At 44.5% G+C, this 11,934-nt stretch overlaps 1 protein-coding gene across 1 annotated transcript in view; it reads left to right on the plus strand.

Annotated features, from left to right (window-relative positions):
- htra1b (HtrA serine peptidase 1b) overlaps positions 1–11,329 on the plus strand; it is a 23,571-nt gene extending 12,242 nt beyond the window's left edge. The window contains exons 5-10 of the mRNA XM_037691704.1: positions 2,560–2,754; positions 3,030–3,062; positions 6,116–6,230; positions 10,394–10,451; positions 10,759–10,854; positions 11,161–11,329. Coding sequence (XP_037547632.1) covers positions 2,560–2,754; positions 3,030–3,062; positions 6,116–6,230; positions 10,394–10,451; positions 10,759–10,854; positions 11,161–11,329 — 666 coding nt within the window. The remainder of the gene's footprint in view (positions 1–2,559; positions 2,755–3,029; positions 3,063–6,115; positions 6,231–10,393; positions 10,452–10,758; positions 10,855–11,160) is intronic.
- The last annotated feature ends 605 nt before the right edge of the window (positions 11,330–11,934 follow it).

Genomic DNA, 11,934 nt, shown 5'->3' on the forward strand with positions numbered 1-11,934 from the left:
CAGCTCACTCCATCCAGCTCACTCCATCCAGCTCACTCCATCCAGCTCACTCCGTCCAGCTCACTCCATCCATCTTGCTCTGTACAGCTCACTCCATCCAGCTCACTCCATCCAGCTCACTCTGTCCAGCTCACTCCATCCATCTCGCTCTGTACAGCTCACTCCATCCAGCTCACTCCATCCAGCTCACTCCATCCAGCTCACTCCATCCAGCTCACTCCGTCCAGCTCACTTCATCCAGCTCACTCCATCCAGCTCACTCCATCCAGCTCACTCCATCCAGCTCACGCTCTCATCAGGCACAAACACGTTCCTATAACCTGAGACACAGCAGATCATCAGCCACAGCTCAAGGTTAGTTTGTTCCTGCCACGTCAGACTGATGACAAAACCAAACTGCTGATCAGGTGCGAGATGTGAACTGCTGCTGCAGGACTCGTCTGAGCCCGAGGGTCAGATTCAGGGTCAGAACAGTTTACGACCTGAGGGCTGAGCTGCAGCTCATGGCTCAGCCTGACGGGGGCGTCTCGTGCCTTTCTGTCATCTTGGCTGGATTGTCAGGAAGTTCTGATGAGCCTCTGAACAGCTGCAGCCAGACACTGAGCACCTCCTCCTCATCCTTCTGCTCCTCTCTGCTCCTGCATGTCACCTCTGCTGTTGATTAAGTTTGAGAGAGGGAGCCGACTCACAAACCCTACATCTGCCTTCAAAATAAAAGCTCTTTGGTGTCTTAAAAGCCTGTTTCTGTTCTTTAAACAGCGATGGAGACTGTTCCCTGCACCCATTTTACTTTTAGTTTTCTCACTCTGACGTAGAAAAATCGACTGTAAACTTTCTGCATCAATAAATTCTGTTCATTTACTCGTCTGCAAACTTTCAGATGAACAGACCGGCCCGAGGAAGACTGAGCCCGAGCTGGAGAAATCTGAGAGGACTGAACAACAAAGCTAAAGTAGTTAGTGGCTAAAATTACTGAAACAAATATTAAAGGTAAAATAATCAACACACAGGCTACTAAAATTATCTCAGCATTAGGTAAAATGAGTGAAACAGATGAGAACTAGATATAAAATAATTAGTAAAATTAGTCAAGCTGACTAAAATAGAAAATTGGTAGACAAAGTTTTTTGTTTTTTCATTTAGCCTTTATTTATCCAGGTAGTCTCATTGAGTCACGGGGACTCATTTTCAAGAGAGACCTGTTTTTGGAAGCAGATGGTGGGGGTTGAGGGCCTTGCTCAGGGGCCCAGGGTGGGGCAAATGAGAGTGGAGGCAGGTGTGGGTGTTTCACCTTTTCCACCCACATTTTGATATTGACGGTACCGGGAGTTGAACTTCTGGCTTTCCGATCACAGGCCCATCTTCTCCAACCTCTGAACCACCACTCCCACAAAAAGTTCAAGTTTAAGTTAAAGCTAAAGGAGCAGAATGTAGCTAAAACTAAAAGTAGCTAAGAATTCAAAAACAGATCCAGTATAAAGGAGATCTTAGTTTATTTCTGAGGATTTTTGTTTTAAATGAAATCAACTATTTTTAAAACGTTAAATGTCACAAAAGTCAAATCAAAGTTCTCCTGGTCAGGCTGAGCAGGTTGATTTATAAATGGATAAAACAGCTCAGCAAGGAGCGTGACGTTGAGAGGTACCGGCTGGATAGTCAGGCTCACCTCGACCCACAGCATGGGCTCTGAGAGGGGCTGGACCTTAGTCCACTCTGGAGTTACCCACGGTGAGAGGCACCAAGCTGGAGTGGGTCTACTCTGGTGTGGATCTACTCTGAGGTCTACACTCATCTGCAGGTCAGAGGTCACTCTTTCAGGGCTGAAGATGTTCAGTCCTGGACAGAGAGGAACGTTGGTTTGACAGAGGAGTAAAGGAGACCATCTTTGTGAAGAGAAACCGTTCATCTTTAAACAGGGGTGGAGCCTCCATGTCCACTGTCCCCCCCGTTATTGCTAGTATCATTCAGTCCTCTGTGAATAGCAATTAGCCATCAGGGCACTAACGATGGGTCCTTAGTCTGATGGTCCTTCTTGATCATGTGAACATCTAGTTCTGGACGTCAACAACAAACTGTTTGATCCACCATGAGAAGGTGCTATTTATAAAACTGAGTTTGTTGCAGCTCCTCAGACTGAAGAAGTCCTTTGGATAAAAGATACAAAAGAAAAAAAACCTGTTGTTTTGTCTGTACAACACTTTGGTTGGCCTTGTTGCTGTTTTAAGTGCTTTATAAATAAAGTGGTATGGTATAAATGATGAAACGTTTCTACAAGAAGAATCCTTCCAGAGGACCTGACTCCACCTGGCCAGATTATCTAGCTGGATTACTGAGCAGCATCTAAACCGTTTGGAAGAATTTATTCACAGGAAATCATTAGTGTGAACGGTGACAGTTTACTCCATAAAGTTTTTGTAGTTTTGAATAACGAGCCAGTCAGTCCTAACTTCTGACAGCTTTCTGTTTAAATGTGTCTCATGTTTTACTCGTTCTTCATCCTGCTTTCACCCTCATCGTCATGATCAACCCTCTCTCCATCATGTGTGTCTGTTGGAGCAGATGAAGCTGCCGGTTCTGCTTCTGGGTCGGTCCGCAGATCTACGTCCCGGAGAGTTTGTGGTGGCCATCGGCAGCCCATTCTCCCTGCAGAACACCGTCACCACTGGCATCGTCAGCACCACCCAGAGGGGGGGCAAAGAACTGGGCCTCCGGAACTCTGACATGGACTACATCCAGACGGACGCCATCATCAATGTGAGTGACGAGAGAAACCCAAACCCTGAGTTCACCGTGAGAAAGTCTGCCAATTCAAAAACTGTTGTCACGTTTTAACAAGTTCTATTTTGTATTAAACTGGACTGAAACACAAACATGCTTATATCAAGCATCATGAAGACCAAGGCTTCTGCTGAGGAAGAGAGCAGAAATAAACAAACGGTTTATCGAAGCAACATGTGAATTTTAGGCATTACATGAATTAAAGATTTAAGAAGAACAGAGGATAATATTTTACATTGTTTTTCTTACAGTACGGCAACTCAGGAGGACCATTAGTCAATCTGGTGAGTTCATAATAGAAAGTGCATTTTGTTTTTATGTCTTTTTTATTTGTTAAATGTTTTTAGCCTGTTTGATCCACTCAGTTACCCAAACCATCAGCCCTCCACCATTGTAATGACAGCTGGGAGGAGGTGTTTGTTGCAGTGCATTCTGGGTAAACATCTGTCCTTTGGTCTGGCTATGTATCAGAAGTTTTGTGGTTCCTTCAGATGAAGCTTTAAAAACATAAGTGGTGCTGTCATGTTTTTAGAGAGAAGAGACTATGACCTTTGACCTGCTAACTGAGGCCTGTAGAGTCACTGCACGGTCTGACCTTCAGGGTGAATCTACTGAGAAGTCTGTCAGCTGTCTGAAATGTTTGCTTCTTGTTTCTCTTTTTGTGTTTTTCTGGCAAACCATCAGGCAGCTGAGGAGGAGAAGCAACTCTTTACTAACACTGTGTTCAGTGAAGGTGGGCTGCTGTTGACCTCAACCAGTGATGTCGTCGGGAGGTGGAAGGAATACTTCTCGGACCTTCTCAGTCCCACTGACACGTCTTCCATGGAGGAAGCTGAATCAGAGGACTTTGGTGTTGATCTGTCCATAACTGTGACTGAGGTTGTTAAAAAGCTCCACGGCAGCAGAGCTCCAGGGGTGGATGAAATTCACCCTGATTTCCTTAAGGCTCTGGATGTTGTGGGACTGTCTTGGTTGACACGTCTTTGCAACATCATGTGGACATCGTGGGCAGTACCACTGGATTGGCAGACTGGGGTGGTGGTTACCCTCTTCAAAAAGGGGGACCGGAGGGTGTGCTCCAATTATAGGGGCATCACTCTCCTCAGCCTCCCTGTAAGGTCTGTTCAGGGGTACTGGAGAAGTGAGTCAGATCGTTGGTCGAACCTCAGATCCAGGAGAAACAATGTGGGTTCTGTCCTGGCCGTGGAACACTGGACCAGATCTTTACCCTCACTAGGGTCCTTCAGGGGCCATGGGAGTTTGTCCATCCAGTCTACATGTGTTTTTTGGACTTGGAGAAGACATTCAACCGCGTTCCTCAGGGTACACTGTGGGGGTGTTCCGTGAGTATTGGATAGGGGGCCCGTTATTATGAGCTGTTCAGTCCCTGTACAAGTGGTGCAAGAGTTTGGCTCCCATTGCCGCCAGTAAGTCGGACCCCTCAGGGTGGGAGTTGGACTCCTCCAGGGCTGCTCGTTGTCACAGATTCTGTTCATAACTTTTATGGACATAATTGCTCGGTGCAGCCAGTGGGTGGAGGGATTCTGGTTTGGTGGTCTCAGGATTTCATCTCTGCTCTTTGCAGATGATGTGGTCCTGTTGGTGTCATCGTGCCGTGATCTCCAGCTCTCACTGGAGTGGTTCACAGCCGAGTGTGAAGCAGCTGGGATGAGAATCAGCACCTCCAAATCTGAGGCCATGGTCCTCAGTCAGAAAAGGGTGGAGTTTTGTTCATGAGTGAGGGAAGAATGAACCGTGAGATTGACAGATGGATTGGTGCAGCGTCTGCAGTATTGTGGACTCTGTACCGGTCCGTTGTGGTGAAGAGGAAGTTGAGCTGTAAGACAAAGCTCTCTGTTCACCGGTCAGTCTATGTTCCTCCCCTCACCTCTGGTCATGAACTCTGGTAGAGACTGAAAGAATGAGATCGTGGATCCAAGAGGTTGAAATGAGTTTCCTCTGCAGAGCTGGACTCTCCTTCAGAGACAGGGGAGAAGTTCAGTTATCAGGAGAGACTCAGAGTAGAACCACTGCTCCTCCACATCCAGAGGAGCCAGTTGAGGTGGTTCAGCCATCTGATTAAGATGCTCCTTGGGCGCCTCTCTAGAGAGGTGCTTCGGTCATGTCCGACTTGGAGGAGACCCCGGGAAGACCCAGGACACCCTGGAGAGACTACGTCTCTCTGTTGGCCTGGGAACACCTTGGAGTCCTCCCAGAGGAGCTGGAAGAGGTGAAAGAAATGTCTGGACCTCCCTACACAAGATGCTGCCCTGAGACCTGAGTCCAGAACAAGAGGAAGATGATGGATGGATGGATGGATGGATGGATGGATGGATGGATGGATGGATGGATGGATGGATGGATGGATGGATGGATGGATGGACGGATGGATGGATGGATGGACGGACGAATATGACTGCCTTGAACAAATAAAATTTACGTCAACTGATTTGGGAGCCATGCTTGAACCGTGTCGCTCCTCTCTGCTGCTGAGACGGTACATCTATAACTGCGACACCTCCCAGTCCTCCGCTGCTGCTTTTATGACGCTCTGGACGCTCGTCACCCACAACACGCATGCGACAAAGAGTTTAAACTCAAAGCAAGAGTGATATCTGCTCCTCTTTCCTCTTTAGCGTTGATGAAATTTTTATGTTTTATCGATGAGTTTGTTAAAGCACAATTTTGACGTTTTTTTTCTTTAAATACAGAAGTAATGCTTAATAAATGTTAGGACTCTATTCTTTGCTAACAGTATATTTTGTCATTAAACAACTTGTCAGGTTCTTCTATTGTGAGCATGCAGTGAAACCAAAGTCCACACAACTTGTTGGACGACGCTTCCTCGTCGATTTTTACATGAAACGAAACATGTTACATCATCTGTGCTAATCGATAAAGTGTAGTGCATGCTAACAGAGTGCCTGGAGGTTTCACATGGGGAGTCGGACAGTGAATTCAGCAGACAAGAGTCCGCTCCGAACCGTCAAGTAAGGGGGGGGGGGGATTTAGGATGCGAATGATTACAAATGTAGGTAAAACATAGATGTTTAACAACCTGTTAAAATACACCAGAATGCAGGAAGTCGCATCTATTCAAAATTTTCTGGGGGAGGACCCCACCACCACCCAGCTGGCCCGCTTGCTATTTGCGTTCCGGCATGGATCAGTTTACAAATTAAGCCCTGCCACCAAGTCCTCTGATGTGTTCAGATGAGTCTTCAGTCCACAGCTGACTGATTATCAGCCGTGTTACTGAACCAAAAACGATGTGACGTCAGAGGACGTGTAACGAGACTCATGCTGGACACAAACCTAACGAGTGTGTCTCCTGCAGGACGGGGAGGTGATCGGCATCAACACTCTAAAGGTCACCGCAGGAATCTCCTTCGCCATCCCCTCAGACAAGATCCAACAGTTCCTGGCAGAGTCATATGACCGGCAGGCCAAAGGTTTGTCTCACACAGGGACACAGCTGACATCAGGAAGGGACAGGGACACAGCTGACATCAGGAAGGGACAGGGACACAGCTGACATTAGGGAAGATTGTCCACAACATTTTAGATTTCAACTACTTGTCTCATAGTTCACAGACTGAAGTGTTTTCAGGTAAAGTTTGAAAAAGAAAATGTTCACCATCTCACCCAGAGTTGAACTTGGTCACATATTTTAAACTAAATAAAAAGGTTTAAGACAAACAACTCGTCTTCTATTCTGTAGCTCATCACAGGCTCTGTTTACAACATACACATCCTTCCTTTTTAGTTTTTCAAATCATCTTTCAATTTATCCAAAGCTTTTTTTAATGTATTTATCATTTTCCTCTTCACTGTAGCTACTTTTTTACTGCATTGGTAATTTTTACAAATGGTAAAAACTGGCAAATGATCACTTATATCAGTCATCAATATCCCTCTCATCACCTCAGCATCTCTTACATTAGTAAAAGTATTACCAATCACTGCAGCACTGTGTGATGCAATTCTTTTGGTTTAAGTATTAATGGATAAAAACTACGCAAATGTACAAATATTATTTGATTCAGTTTGATTTACCAAATCAATATTAAAGTCCTCACACAAAAAATGTTTTGTTACAACTCTTTCAAAGAGCGCCATGATTCTATCAGTAAATAGATCTATATTTGAACCTGGTGATCTACAGACACAACTGATTATTATATTTTTAAAGTTCTCATTTAATATCTCAACCGTAATTATTTCCATTACATCAACAAGTATTGACATCTTGTCCTTAATTTTGCATTTAATTTCTGTTTTAATAATTAAAGCAACTCCCCCACCTTTTTTATTACTTCTATTCATATAATATAATCCATAACCTTCTATTTGAAAGTTATTTATATTTTCATCATTTCACCAGGTCTCTGAAACGGCTGTTATACTAAAACTTATGTTCAACTTTTTAAATAGTCTGTTATTTTAGATAAACTTGCATTTATACTTCTATTAAAATGAATGATGGAGAAACCTCCACTTGCTATTTTAATGTCATTAAATTGCTCCTCATTATAATATTCACAATCTTTGATTTCTGAAAAAAGTTTTAAATCAGCCATACTATTCACATTGTATATTTTAACTCTTCATAAGTATCCATATTTTAAAAATACATTTCCACCAGGTCAACATAATTTTCTATATCCACTGCTTCATGTTCAATATAAATGAAGGTGTCCAGTTCTTCGGTTAGTTGTTTTGTCATAATTGCACTCAGCTCCAGTCAATACCAGTTTGATCATTTCTTTATTATGTTCAGTTTACTTCAGTATTCTTCCAGTTCCTCAATGTCTCGAATGACCACAACCTTAGCCTCTTCAGAGGCTCCTTTCAGTTTGATGAATGTTTTACAGTTTGTGTCCAAGTATTCTGTATTTTTTCTTGTTTTCTGAGTACTCTTGCCTTTCTAGCCATGTCTACATTTTTTTCCAATGCTCATTCAGATAGACATCAAATCCCTTTAGTTTTCTCCCTTGTTTTTAATAGTTCCATTTTATGCTTTCTGTTAGTAAATCTTATTATAACTGGTTTTCCTGTGTTGTTTTTCTGTGGGGGAGTGTGGCACGATGGTTTTGTTGTTTGCCTCTATTCCCTTGGAGTGGACAAAAGTTGTCACCTGCTGCTCTACAGAGTTTGAAGTCTCCTCACTTCAACCCTCTCCTCCTCCTGACACAGCCCGTACACATGACTGTAGAGGGAAGGCTGGTCTGAACACCTTTAACAGGTGTGTAGGCTAACCGTGCAGAGTTATGGAAGAAATGTGGATCAGCAGTTAATGTAGGTTAATTTAAATTAACCTACAGTTATATGGGTAAATTACTCAGAATCTTTAATGAGGTACTAAAAACACATGTACAACACACATATGTGCTATTAATTACGCAAGAAGTGCATCATATTTGCAGGACTTCAGTTGGTGCAACAATCGCTACTGCCAGTAGATGTCACCAAAGGGAATTGAATGAAGCTTCAGGTAGTGAACCACTTTATGACACAATGGTTCAAAATGACTCTATGCTTCAAAAAGCTTCATTTTGACATCACTGCTGGAAAGAAGGTCGTCAATTTTACTGTTTATGTCACAAAGAATCAATAAACCCAAAGACACCAGAATTCAGTTTGAGGTTTATTCAGTCATTTCTTCCTCAGTACTCAGACAGTTTGGGTGTGGACAGACGTTCAACCAGGATTCTGGTCTCAGCCTTGGCCCTCAGTCTCTTCCAGTGATGCCAGCTGTAAACTGGTTTCTTCCCAAAGTCTGTGAGCCAAGGTCCATCAGGAGCCAGAAGGGGCCATCGCATCATCATGGGCCAGACTTCTTCACAACTGCAAGCTGGTCCAAAGGTGGGAAGGTACGCATGGTGATCCAAGGAGGCAAGGTCCTCCAAGGAGGCCGCGTTATAGGAGGCCACGTTATGGGGGGAAGAGTTATGGGGGGCAGAGTTATGGGGGGCAGAGTTATGGGGGCCAGAGTTATGGGGGGCAGAGTTATGGGGGGCCAGAGTTATGGGGGGCAGAGTTATGGGGCGTGGAGTCCAATGAGGCTCCAGTGGCTCTGGGGGTAGAATGGGTGGCAGCACCTCCTGGTCCTCCTCTGGTCTCAACTTGGACATCTCCTGGACTTCAGCTCGCTCCATGTCTTTGTGGGGAGCCGTTGAGTTCTGATGGTCCTGGACTTGGTGAAGCAGGTTGCATTCAGCGGCCGTCAGGTTCTCACATGGAGGGAACTCACTCTGAGCAGCTCTCACATCATTTGGTTCCAGTTCCACTGAGAAGATAAAACGGTTTCATCAGCTGGAGCGGAACGTGTTGATCCGGTCTTTGTGGTAGAACCAGACAAGAGTTTTTAGACCTAAAGCCCCAGTTTAATTTTACTGCTTTTAGTCTAAAGTTCCCCTCTGGCCCGATGGGTCAGAACAGAGGAGTCTGATGCAGAGCAGATCTACAGAACCCATCCTGCTTCAACATCTTTACAGAACCTTCTGGAGAAGGATTTAAAGTCAGAAGAAGTAAATTGGAGTCAAGAAGCAGCCAAATGGTTTAGAGAGATTTCAAACCTCGTCCTCCCTGCAGCACATCTTCAGCTCTTTGACTGGTTCCTGCAGCTGAAGAACAGGATCCTGCAGACAGAAACCAGCAGAGTTCTACAAGGAGACGATTCAGAACCACACCAGAACCTACAGTCTTCAGAGAGCCAAAAGAGTTGGCTCAGTTTGGAGCTGATTCAAATGTTCTGGTTCCCAGAACAGAAATTTAGGTCCAGTCTCCAACTCCTGATAATTTACCTTCAATGGCCCAAACAGTCATCACACAGAGGAGCAGAACTCCAGCACCTGCCATGGTTCTAGACAAACGAGACAAACAAACATTCACTCTCTCACTCACACCTAGGGACAATTTAGAGTTATGGAGAGAACATGCAAACTCCACCCAGAAAGGCACCCGGACCGGGATTTGAACCAGGGACCTGCTCGCTGAGAGGCAGCAGCTCTACCAGTTGCACCCCTTGCTGCCTCTTTTAAACCACATATTGAAAAGTTAATAAAGAAACTGAAATTAAAATTGGGTTTCTTTTTCAGAAATAGATCTTGCCTAACCCTGAATGCCAGAAAACACCTTGTAACCTCTACCTTCCTACCGGCCATTGACTACGCTGACAATATTTACATGAATGCGCCTGCCAGCTGCTTGCAGATGTTGGATGCTGTCTATCATGGTGCACTAAGATTCATAACTGGTTGTAACTACTGTACCCACCACTGCACCCAGTACTCCTTGGTCAGTTGGTCATCATTATCTACACACAGACTGGTTCATCTTCATCTATAAATCCCTCCTTGGTCAGCTTCCTGCTTATAGCTCCTCCCACATGTCACATCGTCATTGCAGTTACAACATGCACTCTCAGGACTTCATTACCTGCAGCGTTCCTTCATTGCAGACTGAACTTGGCAAAAGGCCTTTTCCTACTCAGCTCCTGCACCTGGAACATCTTGCAACAGGAACTGAAGTTGTCCACTTTGATTTCTTTAAGGGATTTCAAACATTCGATAATGTCAAAATAAAAATCAAAACAAATCTTTGTGTTTTTCAGGTAAAACGTCACCGATGAAGAAATACATGGGTGTCAGGATGATGAGCCTCACTCCAACGTAAGTTCTGACATTTTACTCACGTTTGCAGTAAAATCAAATAAAACCCCTCAGAGCTGTGAACTTTCAGAACCTTCTGGTTAGAAAACTGAGCAAGCCAAGGCTGAAAATGAAGGGAGTGAATGTGAGGCCGTGGTGTGTGGATGCTGCAGAGCTTTCTTTAAAACTTGAAACCCTCCAGAGTCTCAGAGTTCATCAGGAGGACATGTTGGGATCCAGGATGAATCAAAACCTTCAGCCTGTCCAGCTGGTATGAGCTGTGTGTGCTGGAGGAAAAACCTCACGCTCTGGACTGTTTCCTCCTCAGGCTGGCGAAGGATCTGAAGGAGAGGCAGTCGGATTTCCCTGATCTCACTTCAGGAGCGTACGTCATCGAGGTCATCAGCCGAACTCCAGCCGAGGCGTGAGTGGTGTTTTTCCCCCTCGTGTTTATGAGGTGTCTGAGCTCAGCCACAAGCTGCACCATGAACAATGTTTACCTGTGTCATCTGCATACATTTGGATTTTCATGTCATCCTCACAAACTGATGAGAGATTTTTATGTACATAAGTAAACAAAACAACAACAAAAAACAATGGATCTAATATAGAGCCTTGTGGTACTCCCACGGTGCAGGACCAGGCTCTTGTTAGAAAAGGAATGAAAAAAATTCCTGTTCTTTTCCTCCTTCTGAGTTAGTTTCATTCAGCCATGTGTTTTCTCCACTAGAGCTGGTCTAAAGGAGGGTGATGTCATCATCAGCATCAACAGCGAAGTCATCACCTCGGCCAGCGATGTCAGCGCCGCAATTAAGCGTGACGACAAGCTGCGTACAGTGGTGAGGCGAGGCAACGAAGACATCATCCTCACGATCGTCCCCGAGGAGATTGACCCTTGACCTCTCAACTGGTGGAGCAGCAAGTCTCTGAACTGGTCAGCCAATCATAAAATGGCTTCCCCTGCCTCTCCACCAATCAGGAACATTTAGAGGTGACCAGATGGACGCATGAGGCCACGCCTCTTCCTGTCTCTAACATTTACAGACTGAGAGATTTGTTCTTCTCATGTTTATTTCCTTTAATCTGTAATAATCTGCAATACTTTATAATCTGGCAGCCTGTCCTGACAGAGAGACTCACTGAGTTCATCTTCATCATGCAGAGTCAGAGTTCATCTTCATCATGAAGTTTCACAGTTCATCTTCATCATGAAGAGTCTCAGAGTTCATCATGGAGTCTCTGAGTTCATCTTCATCATGGAGTCTCTGAGTTCATCTTCATCATGCAGAGTCTTGAGTTCATCTTCATCATGAAGAGTCTGAGTTCATCTTCATCATGAAGAGTCTCTGAGTTCATCTTCATCATGAAGAGTCTCAGAGTTCATCTTCATCATGAAGTTTCACAGTTCATCTTCATCATGAAGAGTCTCAGAGTTCATCTTCATCATGAAAAGTCTCTGAGTTCATCTTCATCATGCAGAGTGAGTTCATCTTCATCATGAAGG

The sequence above is a fragment of the Nematolebias whitei genome, chromosome 17, assembly GCF_014905685.2.
Source record: "Nematolebias whitei isolate Nwh7 chromosome 17, NemWhi1, whole genome shotgun sequence".
NCBI lineage: Eukaryota > Metazoa > Chordata > Actinopteri > Cyprinodontiformes > Rivulidae > Nematolebias > Nematolebias whitei.